Here is a 19301-nt window from a genome sequence, read left to right as displayed (position 1 = left end):
TGATCTTCTTCACTTTATATTCTGATTTGTTTATAAAAAATAGCAAACCCTCTTCACACATGCAGAAAAAGAAAACCCCTTTAAGTAAGAGCAGTTGTTAAATATTTTTATTAAATATATTTTCTGGCCTGATACATGCATTTTTAAGAATAATTTTTTTTTGTTGAAAGATAAATGGCATACATGGATGTGGGCCTATGTAAACAACACTCAATTAGGTCATAAACAGACAAAGTGCATCAATAAAACTGATAACAAATTAAGGTCCAGTATGTGATGACATTATATATGAATATGATGTGTCTTTTGGTGTTCACGGCATCAGAATCAATAAGCCTAAATCTGTCATTTATGACGACAAATTAATCAGCAGAATATTAAGGCTGCAAATAGTACAGAGGCACCAACTAAACCCAGACAAATGCATTGAATCTGTTAGGAGGAAAACGTGCACTAAAATTATTCCTTTTTTTCCACCACAGCCCAACAGATGCTCCTTCTGTGTCAGGGTATAAACGGCTCAAGGGAGGACGGACCAGTTCCCCCCAACTGGAGCCACAAACGAAGTTACCCAGGTGAGCAAATCAGAAAGCGAATCACTCAGCAGTCGACGTTTCAAACCTGGCTGAGTACATCTGAAGTGAATAAAGTAATGAAGATTAAAAAGATCCAGTGATTTCGCCAAGTGGCTTCGTTTTTACTTCCAATCATCCTTTCTACAACAGTATTTTGTTACACACTACAAAACTTGTACTTGTTGCATTTCCCAAAAATATTCAAATCTACTTGTTGCATTTCCCCTTAATGTTTTCCTTGAAGAACTAAAAAGAAACTACTACGGTAGAAATACAAAATAAAACATGCAAATATCCTGATGATAAATCTCTTGACTGCTCAAACATAAAGCAGGTGATAGTTATGTAAAAAGTAGCATATGTAGGTCAGAGCTGTCCAGTAACAGTTAGCTTTACAGAACAGAACTAAAAGTGATTATGACACATTGAAAATGTGTCAAAATAAAAAGCTAGTTCTTCCTCCCTCTATACTATGAATATTCAGCTCATATTTTCTGATTATGTATTCACGTCTCAATAGATAAATGCCACATAAGAACTTCATTTCAGAAAAAGCAAGTCGCAGACTTGACATCAGTAAAAACTATTTTATTATCATTGTCATCATGGATCTACAGGAATTCCACAGTTTAAAAAAAACCCATGTATAATACACAAGCGCAAGTAACAAATATATCATAAGATTATTATAAACACCTTTTGTAAAAGATAAAATCGATGTGAAGCAGGAAAAAGCTTTTAATAGTATAAAACTTGTTCTGCGCTGTTAATTTTGATCGTTTTTTCCACAGTAACAATTTTACAAGCAATCTTCATCATGACTCTAATGTTAACTCATGCTGAAACACCAGCATGAAAGAGCATCATCTCAAAATCTAGTCCCTGAGCTGTGCTGCAAACAGGCCTGAGATGTAAAAATGTCCAGAGCAAAACAAATCCCAAAACCACAGCCAGCCAAAATGTACAACCCAGCGGAAAAGTTCCTTGCATTCCGGAGCCCATGTTACCTATATTACATACTAATATAAGTAATTGCAGTAGCAATAACAATGTCAGATTATAAACTGCCCCAGGGAATATTCACATATTAAGTTCATGTTGTTCAACAGTATTACTCAGCACTTTACCTTATAATAATAAATCAGCAAGAATGTGTAATTAATCATCAAAAACAATATATCTGCCCAAATATAGGCTAATGGTAAAAATGTGTGCTAAAAACAGAAGTGTCTATTTTTCACACAAACACTGAAGCCAGTGTTAACCGAACATTGAATAGCTGACGTATATTACATTCTTCACGTTGACCGCTGTTTATCTACTGCATCCGATGGGTCAGTTTAACTACTTTTTATCAGGGATTCTAATGAGGTGATATTGTGTCTCAAGGGATGCAGTTAACTGCTGCTGTCTCTGAATGTGAACACTCAGAGACCGTCCTAGACAGCTGCACCGAGGCTACACAAAGATTTTAAGAGCGTTTTCTGCAGTTGGTTGAAAAACACGACGCCTGACTTGCGCTTGGACCAGAACTGACTGTACGCGTTTCATTATAGATGCGGGGAAAAGCGAGTAACGTGTTCGCTTGGAAGAGGAAGAAAAGGAAAACAGACATGTCGTCTCCTCCTTATGCTTTCTGACAGATGCTTCTCAAAAACACAGTCTCGCCACATGACAGAATAAACGACAATAGATGGCATTAATGCCATCAGTAAAAATAACTAACTTAAAAAAAGACGAGTGAAACTTTGAAGAGTGTGTCAGAACATGCAGAGCTTTTGTTACTTTTAATTATTTCATTTTTGCAGCATTGTCTGGAAAAGAAGGTGTAAAAATACTAAAATGCATTCTTAAAAATAATATGTGTGACCTAAAGGCTACTAAACGGAGGCCTGAGGTTAAGCTGTGAACATGCGCTGACATTTGCAGGTTAATTTCAATTGACTTGCTCAAGTGGCCATATAAGTTTCGACACTTTTAAAGAATAGTTTATAAAATTATATTCAGCTTTTGCTCAGAACATAATAAGCACAACGTAGTTTATGAAAAATAAATCAGCCACACCACGTGTAATTAAGCAATAATAACATCATATTCGTGGGCCTAAACAACATGTGCTTTGTACGAACTGCTGCTTTTGTGTGCTGCTGTCTTTCTGACTTAAAGCGTGACTGATATGAACACTTCAACAGCAGAGAATGTGATATCAATTAATGCGTACCGAACGCGCGGCTCCACAAATATGGTTTAGTAATGCGGAGCTGTGCGTAAGAGTGAGATTAACTCGTCAGTCAATTGCTGCCTGTCACTGGCATCTTTACAAGACTAAACTCGCGGACCGGTGCTGTACGGTTCTACTTTCAACTCCGCTGCCTCCTGACAATTAAAGCATTGATATTAAACAATTCCGAAACGAAGTGGCTTTTAACAGCGCCTTAAGAAGTAAAATAAATATTCATCAATATTCCTCTCGAGCACAATGATATAAATCGATTTCCGAACACATTTATCGACATGTAATCTGCTAGATAATCGTTGCTTAGGGGAGTTCCTACTATATCCTACTAGTATCGTACTACCGGTCATATACACATGTGACAGACAAACCACGACGAGAACAAAGCAGTTAGAATCAAAGTAAAAAATTCTAATAAATTAAGGACATTCCAGATGTGAAATAAAGCCAGTATTCAAGCACAATGTCTCAATGTTCGTATATATATATATATATATAATCCCGGTCAAACAAACCCTTATGCACACTGGCCAGCAGGTCCACGACACTGAAGAGATAACATGTTAGAGAAAAAAAAATATCACTGAAAAAACAAAAAAAGAAAAACACAATAAATAAACAAAATGTGTCCGTGTGAATAAGCGCTCCAGATATGTTCTGTATAGACTAGGTTATGGCCGTGGGTTTAATACAGGGAAAGGCAACGAATGGACACTTTGCTTATGTCATGGAATAGCAAATTAGTTCTGAGTATTTTGAGGCTGGGCTAAAGAGACAACGTACGTAAGCCACTTTCTCTGGCCACGTGACCGTCTCGGTCTGGACGCGTCCATGAGGAAGGAGGAATTACACACTGAACGCAAATATTTTTCTCGATCATAACGCTAATTCGATGCTTTAATTGACATTTTAAACATCAAACTCAAAAGCATTGCAGTTCATTATTAAAGTTTAACAGTGTGAAATTAAAATATTGATAATAAGTGAAGAAATACAAACTTAAGGCAAAATATCACACTCCCCTGTCCTCTAAAAATGGTATGGTCGCCAGCTCAAATTCCGAGAATTGAGCTCTCCTGATTCTTAGAACTGGGGTTCTTAGAAGTGGTGATGCAAGAAGTTTCTAGGAAAGCACTACCAGGTGATTTTTTTTACATTCTTTTCCTCTGGCGCGCTGTTGCCATTGCTCACACATGTTCATTGGGCTGTTTTATTGGATTTTATGGTTAAATGTTTATCTCGGCTGATTTTTAGGTGTTTTTGCGGACAGTTTTTAGAGCAGAGTGTTTATGTAGTGGGTCTGTCTTAGTGGAAATACTTTTGACAGTTTAGGTCGTCCTGCATGAACCACACTGCTTCTCACTGCGGGATCGTGGGGTTGTAAATAGTATGTTTGCAGGCAGCAGAGGGGTGAAAATTTAGACGCGGTGCGCGTTTTATTTTTCCGAACAAGACAGCTTTCAAAGTTGACTAAATAGCATATGGGGGTTAAGATTATAAACCGGGGGCTGTGTAGTGCGTGGTCAAATTTACAGATAGAAGCGTTAACCAAGGCATCCAACGATTTCACTCTTTATCTATGCATGTTTTAAAACCCGGAGTTCGCACTCTCGCTCGCTCTGTCTCTAGTCTAGATGTTTTGGTTTTGTTGTCCTGTGCCAGAAGCCGTTCACACTGTTTTCATATGCTGGTATAAATCACATCCCAAGCTTAGAGATGGTTTCTGATTTGGTTGTACAATTGTTGAGCGAGTGTTTGCCATTTGCTTTTGTTTTTTATACTTTTTTTTTTCTGCAGCGCAGGGACCCATTAATGTCATTATTGATATTGTCATTATTGTTTTTGTTTTTTTGGTCAAAGTGCATAAAGTGACAGATTTTGCTGAACTGCTATAAAATGTAACAGTGTTTAGCAGTAGAGATGAAATAGGAAAGTTTGTATCGTTCTGCGGTTGCTGTCACTTGAAACAGCACGAGCGCAGCAGACCTGCATAAGTTTCTCAGTACTCATGTGTTTTCACTTTAAATGTGTGTGTATATATATATTTGTTATTTGTCGCCAATGTGTTGGGCGTTTCATTTTGAAATAAGTTTTAATGTTCTCGTCAGAAATGCAGCATATTAGAAAGATGTGTATATTAAAAAAAAAAACTATATATTTAAAGTACTGCTTGGCACTGAGCGATTGGCTCGTAAATCTCTGTCCGCTGTTTGCGTGTTGTGAATCGGGCTCTATTCCTGGAATGAGCACATTTAATGGCGTTCAGTTACATAGGGTAAAAGTGGTAAATAAGATTTAACGCTTAATAAGATGGAAACAGAGCAAGAATGCGAGACAAATAAGAGCTCAACAGAGAGCGCGTGTGCTCTGCCATATGACACTTTTCTGTGTTCGTGAGAAGTTGACGTTGTTTATACGGTCGTAGTGATTTAAGATTGCCAAATGCCGGCGAAACTGCCAAATATGACTTGATATGCGAGTTGCAGGTGTTGTCGGTGTCGTTTTGCGTCGCTGAACGTCAAAACGGTCTCTGGGTGACATCTCGTGGACGCAAAACTTTAGATTTCTTAAAGAGTTGACGGAATAAAACTAACTGTTCAGAACATGAAATCAGCGTGGCTAAAAAAGTTCTTCGGGTCAGTAGAAAACATTTTTAGAGAAGAGCTGGTGTATTTAGGTGTTATGGTGGGTTTCTGAGTGTGCATGTGTGTGATTTTTATTTGTTTGTCCAGTGGTTAAAATCCCGATCATCTGCGCGTTTGCCTCCTCACACAAGAGCATTACAAGAATCATGGGCTGATTAAGCTACTTTGGCACCATGACAGCGCGCGGTCGGGGATATTGATGTTATGTAGGCTCAAGTGGAAACAGAATCTCGAATACTGAATGTTCAACATGTGAGAAATGTTCGCCTAACTATTTAAAGGCGTCCAGTGAAACTATATTTGTGTCAAGGCGCCAGATGTGACTGGGAGAACCGTCTGAGGTGAATCGTTCATTATCTGAACTTTGGAAAGCAGAAAACGTGTTGTCGAAAAATTAATCTATTAAAAAAAATAAACTCTTCTACAGTATTAACATAATTCTTGGGGGGCGTTTGTTGACTATTCCACTTTGTCTGTTATTACACTCATTCCTCAATAGTGAAGTGTATCGGTCCACAGTACTGCAATAAACAGCCTAACGACATTTTCCCATGACTCATTCTAGTTTATTCTCCACACAAAGACTTTAAAATCGCAGGGAAAGAAGCAGTTTTCTTCAGAAGGCATAACTGTGTAAATGCACATTTCAGTGAACTTGGTAGCCTACATATTAAGATGAATATACCTTTTCTGTGACTAACCTCGCAAAGTGCCTAAAAGTTCATTACAACTGTGAACTTGAAGGATAATGCTGTCAGATAAAAGATCATTTTAGGTGGGAAGAAAAATGACTCTCAGACCTGACAGAACTGCACGTGGATGGACGTCAGTTCTCTAACTAAATATTTGCATCATTTGTCGCCACCTACGGGAGAGAGTGGGAAATTTGGCGGCATCTTTGAGAACTATACATTTAATTGATTTTCAGATTAAAGGGATAGTTCACCAATAAATGATAAGTCTGTCATCATTTACTCACCCTCGTGTTGTTCCAAACCCTAATGATTTTCTTTCTTCAGTGGAACATAAAAGGAGATGTCAAGCAGAATGACAGCCTCAGTCACCATTCACTTTTATTATATCCAAAAAAAAAAAAAAGTTGCAATAAGGGTGAATGGCGACTGAGGCTGTCATTCACCATAGCGTCTCCTTTTGTGTTCCTTTGTCAAAAGAAAAGAAGAGGAGGTAGACATTGACAAATTTTTGATGCATAACAGGATTAAAACTATATTCTTAATAGATGTTTTGACATACCTCCCTAAAAAAAGCAAAGAATAACAGCATTGCCTTTGTTTCTGAAGTTTTTAAACAGCTAATATGAGCTTCAAAGATTTCTGTGATGTAAGAATAATACCCAACTTTTCTGATTTTAGCACATGTTGTTCAGTGAGCACAGATTACATCATTCACGGTTCACTTTGTTTCCTAACAGATCTCGAAAAAATGGCTTGTGCAGCCGACAGCTGCATTCAATTCACGCGTCATGCAAGTGATGTTCTGCTCAACCTGAACCGACTGCGTAGCAGAGATATCCTTACAGATGTCACGATTCTGGTCAACAGGCAACAGTTTCGAGCACACAAAACAGTCCTTATGGCATGCAGGTGCAAATGAAGACTATTTGGATTTGTTGCATGCTTTCTTGTAATGGAAATATGTTCATTTGTGACCCCTAAAAGCTTACTAAAATCATAATTTCTCCACAGTGGACTCTTCTACTCAATCTTTACTGATTCACACAAATGCAACCTGAACGCCATCAGTCTGGACCCGAAGGTTGACCCAGAGGGTTTCGCAATCCTTCTGGAGTTCATGTACACTTCACGTCTCACACTGAAGGAGAGCCTCATCATGGCCATCATGAACACAGCCATCTATTTACAGATGGACCACGTTGTTGACACCTGCCACAGATTCATAAAGTCCAGGTATATTTTCCTGTGTTCAGAAATTTCACTCAAGTCCTTAATTGTACAACATGCTAAGTTGAAAGTGCTATACTTGAATGACAGGAAGCAGATGTTTTTTAATTTGCTCCATATTTCCATGCAGTGACTCCTCCATCAAACTTCCCAGAGAGGACTTTCTGGTCAGCCCCCTGCTTTTACCTCAAGACATTCACAGTTACAGACCCCATGAGGTGCTGGAAAACGTTCCTGGACGGGCAGCGACTTTCAGAGATGGGAGACCCTATGGTGTCTGCATGTTTAACGGGGTCAACAGTCCTAACAGCTCGTACCTTTACAGCCAGTTTCCCATGCAAGGTTTTCCCTTTCCTCTTTGCAAGCTGACAGATACCAAAAACACTTTCTCAGACTTCTCAAAGGGAGGCATCATCCATCACAAACACTGCTCGCCGGCTGATGGCAACAACCCCGTGCTGGCCGATTTCACCCGTAGCGCTACCGGCGGGAGCTCAACTGCTTGCCATGCCAGTTCATACTCCTCGAGAGAGCTGGGAAGGGATGAGGAAATGAAGCGGGAGACCTTGGAGGGAGTGGTCCATTCGATTGGGATGAGCTCCAGAAAGCACGGCTTCACCAGCCTGGCCCAGGAGCAGCAGCAGAGGGAGACTGGGAAAGAGCAAAGTTCCCTGGCAGAGGAGCATCTGAGCCACCAACACTACTCCATGGGCATATCCTCTAATGGACGCAAAACCTTGATGAGCAGTCCTCAGAGCCCCCTCAAATCAGATTGCCAGCCCAATTCCCCAACAGAATCGAGCAGCAGCAAAAACGCCGCCCTCGCGCAGTCCTTGCAACCTCCAACCTCTCAAGGTACTCAAGACCCTAAAGCTCGTAACTGGAAGAAATACAAATTCATTGTTCTCAATCAGAGCTCCAAGGAGGAGGAGACCAGTCCTCGTGACCCTGGAATGCACTCCCCGCAGAGGCCGGGATTGTCGGCTTTTCTTCACCATGTTGATTCTGAACATCCCGACTCGAAGGCGACAACAAAGATCAACGAGCAAGGCGAGGACTTCACCGTGCCTCAGGCCAGTCGCCTCAACAACATCATCAACAGGTGAGTTTTTCCGAAGGAAATCTGACTCTTTTAAACAGCCGAAAAGGTGTCATCCTCTGTGTACAGAAACCGATTAAAAGATCTCGTTTCCTAATGCAATAAAGTTCAGAACTGCAGGTTTGTCAGTATTTTGTGGAACGGTTCTCCACCCACCACCTCCACAAAGCCAGATTGAATTTTTCTTCATCCATTCCAATCCTCTTAAAGCACATAGAGGATTTACCTCTTAGCAGGAATGTGTGAAATTCATTCAATATCCTATAAAAAATTAGAGTGAATATCTCTGCAGACCTAAAATGTGGCATTTTCCTCAGCAGAACTCTAGAGGGATCACAGAGGAACAGCGACAGCCACTCTTCTCTCTATATGAGCCATTTAAAATGCTCGTCCTGTGGCTCCCAGTCTCCACAACACCCTGACGTCTGTCCCAACACGTCCGCCTCGCGTCTGGCCGAGGAGATGTCTGAGATGCACTCGGAGTACTCCGATTCCAGCTGTGGTGAGATACTTTTCTAAATAGTTTCCTAAAAACCTGTTTGCGTCTTCCAAAACCAAGCTAAAACCATTTCTCCTTTGCCTCACAGAAAATGGAACATACTTCTGTAATGAATGCGACTCCAAGTTTGCAGAGGAGGAAGCCTTGAAACGCCACACGCTTCAGGTCCACAGCGACAAGCCATACAAATGTGACCGTTGCCAAGCAGCATTCCGCTACAAGGGAAACCTTGCCAGTCACAAAACAGTTCACACCGGTAAAAATAAACAGCCGCTGCTACAAATGTCATTTTGGCTGCAATGTTCGGTATTTTGCTTAACCTCCTTTCATTTGTGCTGCAGGAGAGAAACCGTATAGATGCAATATCTGCGGGGCTCAGTTCAACAGACCAGCTAACCTCAAAACCCACACACGAATTCACTCAGGAGAAAAGCCATACAAGTGCGAGACATGCGGCGCTAGATTTGTGCAGGTGAGTGGTTTGAGTTCCAGTCAATTGCACAGATATAGAAAAAGACATTTGTAAGACTAACATGACCTCTTTGCACAGGTTGCTCACCTTCGGGCTCATGTTCTCATTCATACCGGAGAGAAGCCATATCCATGCGAGATCTGTGGCACTCGTTTCCGCCATCTGCAGACGCTGAAAAGTCACCTGCGAATACACACGGGAGAAAAGCCCTATCATGTAAGCCATACAGAGTGATAGCATAACTGTATCTATAAAGTGCAAAAGTGTTCATGCTCACCTTAAACGCTGTTCTCACATTTGCTTTTCAGTGTGAGAAATGCAACTTGCATTTTCGCCACAAAAGTCAGCTGCGGTTACACCTGCGGCAGAAGCACGGTGCAATCACCAACACCAAGATCCAGTATCGCATGTCCTCGACAGACCTACCAACCGACTTAACAAAGGCATGCTGAGAAAGCACTTAGGGGCAGACATGACCATGGCATTATATGACCTGACTTGTACAATCATTCTAAATTTTAGTGCCACACTGTGTTAATCGGACAAGAAAAAAAAAAAGAAAAAAAAAACAAAACACTGGCAAGAAATGCCAGTCTAAACGGGTTTCCTCTACATTTGAACATAGAAACACAATATGGTCTCTTGTAGTCACTTTATTGTTTTATATATATATATATATATATATATATATATATTAATGTTGGGAGTGTTTTTACGTTTTGAGTTACTAAAAAAGCTTTATTTTGTTGGAAGAAGGATGGAATGTAAAACATTTAAATCCGGTTTTTGAAAATACAGTATTTTCTAACAAAAAAAAATACTTTTCTGAAGGTATTGGGGATTTTGATTGAGGTTGGAATATTTTAAGTCAAACACATTTCTCGCAAAGCAAAGAATTGTGTCTATAGATTTTTATATATATAAATGTACAGGTTACACTATATTGGAACGACCTCTGTCTTGTAAGAGGAACTCCTAACTGTGACTATAGCATTGAATATCTTACTTGGTTTTTGTCGTGTACTTTTGAGAATAATGGCTGCTCTCTCAAATGGAAAACATGCATGAGGTGGGTTGCCACTGATAAACTTTCACTATGTAGGCAACTGCATAAATATTGTGACAGTGTAATTACTTTACATCAAGATTGCTCTCTGCTGGCAGAGCCGATGTGGAATTACATGGTAACATATGCATTCAAAAGTAATAATGATTATAATAATAATAATAAAAAAGAAAGGGTACTGCTATGTTATGACCAAGGAGATATTTTGCTTCAGATGTATTTGTATAGAAACGTGACTTTTTATTTCTTTTGGCAAGTGAAGGTTTACAGTTTTGTCGTTGTAAGCTACGTAAAAGGTTATACTATTGTCTTTATTTTCTTTTCTTTTTGTCTGTGTATACACTGTGTACTCAAGGTGCCTTTCTCAATGGTGTCTGAATTTCTTTTCATTCAGCCCAGCTCTACTAAGGTACAACTGAAGGGCAACACATGTCCTTTTTTCCCTTTTTGAGTGTGTAAACATGTGAGAATGTTTTTGTGACAGAAGGACAGCGTGGCTGAGTGTGTGTGCATGTGTGCTTTATAAATGCTTTTCACACACTTCAAGAAAAAATGCAACTCATTGCGTGAGCTATACATCTTCAGGACTTGTTTTGGGATTGGGCTTTTTTAAATAATAAAAAAAATGCATTAAGCTTACTGTAAAATATAGATGTATGAATGTAAAATAAAAGTATTGGATTTCTATGTCTAACATTTGTGTAAAGCCTCTTTATTCTGAACTCAGCAAAAAAAGAAACATCATCTTGCATTCAACTGCTTTTATTTCCAGCAAATTTCTTGTGTAAATGTTTTAACAAATGGAACAAGATTCACAGGCATTAGATGAGCAGAAATGGAATAACGAGTCCCTGAACAAAAGCCACTGTTAATATCTTTTGCAGCCACCAGCTGCTTTAAGTACTAACAGTGCATCTTATCCTCATGGACTGAACCAGATTTGCCAGGTCTTGCTGTGAGATGTTCCATGAGAAGTTTTGGGTAGATTACTTACAAATTGTAATCTGTTACTGATTCCAAATTACATGACAAAAAAATAAATAAAATGTAGTCAGTAACGTAATCCACTACATTACACATTTTAGGTAATATAATCAGATTACTTTTAGATTACTTTTGACCTAACTGGTTTATCACATTGAACAGGAAATCTTGTACCATAATGATGTAAAAATACAAAGAGTGAGAAAATATATTCCTTTCATTGTAATTAACAACAAGTGCATTAAACATTATACTACATCAAGGTTTCCCAAACTGGAGTTCGTAAAGGAACTGCAGGGGGTTTGTGAGTTTAATGAAAGGCAAACATGTAATTAAATCACTAAAATTTTAAATTTAAATAGATCATTTTAAAATAACAATCAAAATAATTCACTTACTAAAAAAGAAGAAATATTTTATGTTTACCTGAGCGCCATATGACCATTAACCAATGTCAGAGAACCGTGAACATGCAACTGTGATACTTAATTATTAAAATATTTATTTTAAAATATCAGGGGTACTTAAAGGGGTCATTGATTATGATTTCACTTTTGTAACTTTAGTTAGTGTGTAATGTTGCTGTTTGAGCATAAACAACATCTGCAAAGTTATGATGCTCAAAGTTCAATGCAAAGGGAGATATTGTCTTTTACAAAACCACTGATTTGCCACCCCTTTAAAGTAAATATATTAGGTGAAAGATGACAAAACGTTTGAGAATGTCTGCAAATAAGAAATAATGAGAATTTGTGCATTTTAATGAGTTTGAAAGACAAAAGACTTTCATTAATGCATAATAATACATGGTTAAATAACCTACTGATTGATGATTCAAATAAAAATGAATGTGTTCATCAGTAGTTGATGCAATGTTGAAACACTTAAACCTGAAATTATTTTTGTAAATGCAGTGGTCAAATGCTGTCGCCACCTGACTAGTGACTAGTCTATGTGTCCACAAAACTGGACTTTCTGAGTGTATATAAACTGTAGACTATTTTAGAAAGGAAAATTTAAAAGATTAAAAAAAAAGAGGAATTAAGAGAGAATCAATAAATGATGAATAATTTATTGCTATTGTGTGAAAAATATGTAATCCATAAAAAAGCAAGTCTGATTACAATTATTTTAAAATGTAACTTACTCTAATTACAAGTACTTAATTTTTGGAATCTGATTACGTAATCCAGATTACATGTAATCAGTTACTACCCAGCTCTGTATATTATATATAAGTGCTGTCAAACAATTAATCACAATTCAAAATAAGTTTTTGTTTACATAATATGAGTGTTTACTGTGTATATTTATGTATATATAAATACAAACACATGCATGTATTTAAGTAAAAATGTATCAATATAGTAACATTTATATATACAACAACGTATTTATATATACACATAATAAATAAACAGTACAGATACATTATTTAAACAAAAACTTTTATTTTGGATGTGCTTAATCATTTGATAGCACTAAGGATAGATAGATAGATAGATAGATAGATAGATAAGATAAGATAAGATAGATTTAGCAGCATAGGAAGGCTTGCATATTACAACAATGGCAGAATTGTTATATTAAGCTTAGCATTATGGGAAGGCTTGCACGTTACAACAATAGCAGAATTGTTAGAGAGTCGAGATAAAAAGCAGGGAACCAAATCACCACAAGCTGGGGTAGTGAAAAGCAACACTGGAAGCTCCATACCTCTGTTGTATCAATTCCTTAAACAGGACTGGAGTATCACGAAGAAAGAATGAACCACAGTTCAACACAACAGGGGTGCGTTTGCTAACTATGGTGGTAAGTTCCATCGAACTCTATTGGTAATGACAGAACTTGGGACCATAGTTGGTTTTGGGAAACACGCCCCAGAACAGTTCAGCTACAGAGTTTTCATTGAGATTTGCTTTATTTTATACAGGTACTACTAATTCACGTAGTCAACAGGTGACAAACTGAACCATCTACACAACAACCAGATGTACATCGCTTCAACATGCTGACATTTAAACCATTGGCCAAAATGATTTTGACTGCACAAATAATGCTCAGACTTACAGTGTGCACATTATAGAACCATTACTGCACGGGTCACCAAACTTGGTCCTGGAGGGCCAATGTCCCGCAGAGTTTAGCTCCAACCCTAATCAAACACACCTGAAGTTTCAGTATACTTGAAACTTCCATGCAGGTGTGTTTAGGCAAGTTGGAGCTTAGTCTGGTGACCCTGCATTACTGTATAGTGTTATACAGACTGAAGACATCATTATCCATCTAAAAGTTATTAATCAGTTTAACAAGGCCATATAGCACAAGTCTGCAACATAAAAGCCATTCTGAGGGGTTGGGAGGAGGGATCAGAAAACTGCATTACAAACCATAAAAAGTATCAGATCCTGTTGTGTTACTCTGGAACAGGTCTGAGATTCTTTTGCTTCCTTTTTCAAAACCAATATAACACAAAAATGCAACAATATAGCTCAGAGTGCAACAAACATTTTTCTACCATCTCCACATTTTCAAATTGTTTGTACAAGTTTTCTCTGTGGGGACAAAAGTCTCCTAACAATATAGGCCAGGCATCACCACACTTGCCTAAACACACCTGCCTGGACATTTCAAGTGACCTTGATTAGCTGGTTCAGGTGTGTGAGATTAGGACACCGGCCCTCCAGGACCAAGTTTGGTGACCCCTGATAGGCAAAATCTGATTCACACACATTTACTTGGATATATTTAATTTTTCCATTCAATAAACTATTTTCATATACCGTATACCATAGCTATACCTAACCATAACTGAAAGTGTTCTTGCAAATTTATACCGTTTTTTACAAATAAGAACATCCCTGAATATTAGTTTTGCCGGTTTGGTCACATCAAAGTACAAATTTACCCCTAAAATATGGTGTAGGCCTACATAAACACCTGTTTGTTACACTATGTTAATCAGGGCTTCTAAACTTAAGAGCTACTTAAGCTCACTATTGGTTCAACAGGTTTCACTATATCAGTGAGAACATTTTTGAATAATGAGGACCTCACAAACACACACATTTTTACACAGTATGTAAATATATATATACACACACTTTATTTACAAGTTACTCTTAGCTGATGCAATTTTTAAAAACTACACTTTCACCTGCAGAATTTATTCACATGTGAAAGCAACACCATGTAGGCATTAATACAAAGCTCAGGCCGCTTCTTCAATCTCAAAATCATAAACAAGAGTATCATTGAGGTCCTCAGGGCCAAGTATCCAATGATTGTTCCTCTGAGTAGAAATCTAAAAAACAAGAGAGGGAAAAAAATGGATCACTGAAGAGAAAAAAAAAGAAGAAAAAGAAAAAAAGAAAGCCATTTTATTTAGAAAACACTACCTTTTCATCTAACAGCTCTTTGAGTATGGAGTTTAGAGCAGAACTCTTGGCAATGCGTTCGTCCTTCTAATTGACAAAGCAATAGGCCATCAATACAAGGAACGTAAAACTTAAACTTTGATAATCATTAAATAATTGACCAACTTCCTTATCCATCTATAAACTTACTTTGCCATGGTGCAGCTCAGAGCAACACTCATCTATGTCAAAGCTCTCATTCATGTATTTCTCCTGAAAACACAGACTAGCAAGATTGGAACCTGTCTGGTATTCTTTCGGTATATCAGAAATCAAAACCGACCCCAATTCATGACTTAAGTAGTCACCCATAGTACTTTTCGAATGCCACAGGGTAGTAATTGTAATAAAACTTACTGAAAAACACGAACAAACAAATGTAGTCGTAATAAAATGTTGCCAAACGCATCTTTGTGGATATCACGGGCGCGTTCTGAACTCGAAATGACGTGGAACGTCAAAACGCTTTCTAAGGTCACGCCGAGTTTTGTAAGAACCATAAACTCTGTTATGAAAAGAAGAAAAACAACACCTACCATTCTCATTAAACTCCGTATCGTTTTAAACGTAAACGTAAACCTGCGAGAGTGTCAGTAAGGCCTCGAATGGAAAATCAACAAACGGCTGATAGCAATTTGAAATTTTAAGTTCATTGGTGAGCTAATGAGCAAATCCTAGGGCACTTTGTTATTGGCTGCTCATAACATTAACATGCTAAAATTATATAATTTGAGACCGTTAAATTTTTTTATTATTATTTCTACAAACAATAAACTTTTATGAAGCAACGCTCTGCTACTGCCAAATATTGCATTCGTTTGTTTTGTTTTTTTGTTTGTTTATTTGTTTTGTGCGTGTGTCAAATACAGTATGCTTCAGTTTTAGTTAGAAACTAGTTGATAGCAAGAAATGTCATAAAAGAAATCTTATCCACTGCCCCCAGGGGTACTTTTAAGGACACCTTTTAAAACACTGTAAATATATAGTGAAAAAGATGAATGACTCAATAATTTGAATAAATTATTTAAAAATTAAATCTTATGATGTTTCATTGTTTTAAAGCACAATGCCAAATAGCTTCTAACCATTTAAAATGGTTACAGAACTCTACACTGCACTAAGGAAAAATAAAGACTAAAAATAGTTCAATTAGGGCATTAAAGTAATTTTTATAATCATGCCTTACAAAAAACATTGCTGATATTCATCTTGAGACAAAACAAAGGCACTAACACATTTCAAGATCAATCAGTGCAAGTTTCTTTCAGTTGAAACAGCCCAGACTTACATTTTAGTCTGTGAAACCGGGGAAAAGTGTCCCACCCATATTTAACAAGTCATACACACTGTTCCTACACCTTTGCAGGGTGCCCAACCTGATCCTGGAGATCTATCTTCCTGCAGAGTTCAGTTCCAACCCTGATCAAACACACCTGTCTGTAATTACCAAGTGCTCCTTCAGACCCTAATTAGTTGGTTCAGTTGTGTTTGATCAGGGCTGGAGCTGAACTCTGCAGGAAGGTAGATCTCCAGGAACAGGGTTGGGCACCCCCGTCTTAACTTGTATATAAACATTTTAAGCTGTGCAACATATGCTTTGGCTGCATCCAAAATCACATACTTCCCTACTATATATAGTAGGCCAAAAAATGTATGTGAGAAAGTGGAACGTCCAAATTCAAAGTATTCATAAAAGGAGTGGTTAAAAAGTAATCTCCAGCAAGATTCTGAAGTGCACATACGATGGACACTTAACTATTGCATGAGGCCACAAGAGAGGATTTGTGAATGGAAAGTGAAGCAATGCAAGCGACACTGGTTTGTCACATGATATACATCATACATCCAGGTTACATTCATATGACTTAAAACTAATAATTTACGCCTGTTAAAAAAAAAAAAAAAGTTTTATATTAGTGGTCTCTAACCCTGTGCCTGGTGAGCTACCTTCCTGCAGACTTCAGCTCAAACCTGTCTGTAATTATCAAGTAACCCTGGGCTCTTCAACATGTTTTGTGTGTGTTTGATTGAGGCTGAAGCAGAACTCAGGATGGGAGTTCACCAGGAGCAGGGTTGGAGACCCATGATATGAAACATTCTTTTTTAACACCTGTAAAATAATTACATATTCAACAGAAGTATTTACTCAGACAGTATGCGAATTTGAACGCAGTCAGTCAGTAAACGTTTTCAATGGTTGAACTAAAATAACAAAAAGTAGACCGTGGAAGAAAATACTTTATTCCTGTATTAGTAGTAGGTCGAAGAACTTAACTAAAAAGTCATTCGGATGCAATACAGAACCTTCCAAACATTATTAAAAGTACAAAACCACTAATAACTCAAAGTCATTCCCTCTCAGTAATGGGCCTCATGACAACAGAGGTAAATGAATATCTAGGAAAAAAAAAAAAGATCAAAACTTTACATCAAATTTTCAGGTAGGAAAAAAAGCATTTAATCTACAAGGCTCCACAGATGATGCTTGTGAACAGTCCCACAAAAAAAAAAAAAAAAAACTATTCTCAAATTTAAACACATTATTGTTTCTGTTGCATAGCTTCTTTGCGTGCAGCATCCTGTAGCAGCTGTGTGTCCACTTCATCCGCAGGAAGCTGAACATATCGCACTACTGATCCACGGATAAAGCAGTTCTTCACCGACAACTAAAAGAAAAACAATAATAAACAGTCATATATAGACATTGTTCTTCTGAAGGCGTTCATCTGTTCTGACATTTCATACATGACAGACTCGAGTGGCTGAGGTTCTAGGCACAGAACAAGTGTTCTTTTCTGCTATTTAAGTTTTACTTCTCTTTATCAATCTGTTGAGTGATCAGGGTTTAAATAGTATACACACTTCCTTATCTATAACAAAGAACACACTTTACAAGTTCTCACCATGTGCGGATATTTCTCTGGATCAGTGACACTGATATCTGTCAGTTTGATGTTCAGATACTGTGAAGGGAGAACACGTTTAAATTTAAACTGAAATTCATTCAATATTTGATTATATTTCAATAAAGTGGAATGTGCAGCCATACCTGATCAACCGAGTGTAATGTTCCACAGATGCTGCAAAATTGACATCGAGATTATAAATTGCACGTGCACATGCTATATTTTAAAAGGACGTGATATATTAAAAGCAAAGTGCTTACCTCAAGTCATTTTTGAGCTCCACCACAACATCTTTGCCAACCAAGGACTTGAAGAACGAGTAGAAGAGCTGAGGGATTAAATGTTTGAATGTTACATTCAAATTAAGGCCTGATATAAGAATAAAAGTTGATCAAACGATATGAAAATATGATTTAAGATGTGAGATACAGTACAACGTTATACACAACGAGCGAAGCCATCTAATTGTATGACTTACACCAAAAGCAGTTTACACTGGCTCTTAATTAAGGTTACTCTATTCGAAAACAGAAATACCAAGGTAATAAGAAATATCCGGTGTCGATTTAAAATTTAATTAAAAGAATATCAATAAAAATTGTTTGCGATTGGACAAGTTAGCCGTTAGCAGGCTGCTGCCATTATTAATTCCTCACCAACAGTGGTGTGGTGTGCAGTAAACAGTTATACGTTTTAAATATTGCACTACAAAATTGCTTCTTTTTTTAACGGAAAGCACTATTTGTTATTGCTAAATAACAACACTTACCATTTTCACGCGGTTTTGTGCTTCTGATCACATACGTCATCAAAGAGAGCTGCCGGGTTCTTCACTTCGTGCTTCTATTGGCTAGACAAATGAAGATTTAACGCTCCCATTGGTGGAGGAAGGACTGCGTCATCTGTACGCATCGCGGAAAATGCCATACAAATACGGAACAGGAAATAGTCTATTTACGAAAAATATCTTATAAATTATATATATTTTTTAAATAAAAACATTTTAAAAAAATAACAAAATGAATGAGAGAAAATGAACTTTCACTGTGTCCACACGGCTTTACATCCCGTCGGCCTATAGGCCCCTACTTTAATAGCAAGAATCTCTGGTAATTCACCCTTTCACCAGCAGATGGAGGCAAATAATAAAAAAGCACGGCCAATATTACTAACTTTCGTCCAGTAGTTGCATAAACTTCTTAGTTATGCCTTACAACAGGAGTGTCAAACTCTGTTCCTGGAGGGCCTCATGGATGCAACCCTAATTAAACACGCATGATCCAGTGAAGTGACGTGAGGCAAAGTATGGTGATGATCCATACTCAGAATTTGTGCTCTGCATTTAACACCTCCAAAGTGGACACACACACAGCAAAGAACACACACCCAGAGCAGTGGGCAACCATATATGCTGCGGCGCCCAGGGAGCAGTTGGGGGTTCGGGGCCTTGCTCAAGGGCACTTCAGTCGTGGTATTGGAGG

The 19301-nt window shown here is 37.9% G+C and overlaps 2 protein-coding genes across 7 annotated transcripts; one reads left to right on the top strand and one right to left on the bottom strand.

Moving 5' to 3' along the window:
• The first annotated feature begins 487 nt into the window (after positions 1-487).
• On the top strand, positions 488-11194 carry bcl6aa (BCL6A transcription repressor a). Of its 6 annotated transcripts, none has more exons than XM_058779601.1 (9): positions 488-575; positions 6889-7060; positions 7163-7384; positions 7509-8480; positions 8798-8979; positions 9065-9232; positions 9318-9448; positions 9527-9664; positions 9757-11194. In XM_058779601.1, exons 1-9 carry the CDS (start codon positions 491-493, stop codon positions 9898-9900), a joined length of 2214 nt encoding a protein of 737 aa, XP_058635584.1. In that variant the 5' UTR covers positions 488-490; the 3' UTR covers positions 9901-11194. The 6 variants fall into 6 exon arrangements, with proteins under 6 accessions (XP_058635584.1, XP_058635579.1, XP_058635580.1 ...); XM_058779596.1 differs by lacking the exon at positions 488-575 and adding an exon at positions 3810-3952 and having other exon boundaries at positions 8795-8979; XM_058779597.1 differs by lacking the exon at positions 488-575 and adding an exon at positions 3810-3952 and having other exon boundaries at positions 9757-11193.
• A 5148-nt stretch (positions 11195-16342) lies between these two features.
• On the bottom strand, positions 16343-18675 carry smx5. Its single transcript, XM_058779232.1, has 5 exons — positions 18590-18675; positions 18081-18148; positions 17964-17994; positions 17818-17877; positions 16343-17580 (listed from the first exon to the last, which is right to left on the bottom strand). Exons 1-5 carry the CDS (start codon positions 18590-18592, stop codon positions 17455-17457), a joined length of 288 nt encoding a protein of 95 aa, XP_058635215.1. The 5' UTR covers positions 18593-18675; the 3' UTR covers positions 16343-17454.
• Positions 18676-19301: the final 626 nt, after the last annotated feature.

The sequence above is a fragment of the Onychostoma macrolepis genome, chromosome 06 (genome assembly GCF_012432095.1).
Source record: "Onychostoma macrolepis isolate SWU-2019 chromosome 06, ASM1243209v1, whole genome shotgun sequence".
In the NCBI taxonomy this organism is placed as follows: Eukaryota; Metazoa; Chordata; class Actinopteri; order Cypriniformes; family Cyprinidae; genus Onychostoma; species Onychostoma macrolepis.
This window is presented reverse-complemented; position numbering and strand designations above follow the sequence as displayed.

Bases quoted from the DNA above. Each gene is read 5' to 3' on its own strand.
- bcl6aa (XM_058779601.1), top strand. From the start codon at position 491: ATGCTCCTTCTGTGTCAGGGTATAAACGGCTCAAGGGAGGACGGACCA. The intron at 576-6,888 runs GTGAGCAAATCA...GTTTCCTAACAG, and splicing joins CCACAAACGAAGTTACCCAG to ATCTCGAAAAAATGGCTTGT. The intron at 8,481-8,797 runs GTGAGTTTTTCC...TTTCCTCAGCAG, and splicing joins CTCAACAACATCATCAACAG to AACTCTAGAGGGATCACAGA.
- smx5 (XM_058779232.1), bottom strand. The intron at 17,878-17,963 runs GTATGGCTGCAC...CTCCCTTCACAG, and splicing joins CATTACACTCGGTTGATCAG to TATCTGAACATCAAACTGAC. The intron at 17,581-17,817 runs GTGAGAACTTGT...TTTTTCTTTTAG, and splicing joins CAGAGAAATATCCGCACATG to TTGTCGGTGAAGAACTGCTT.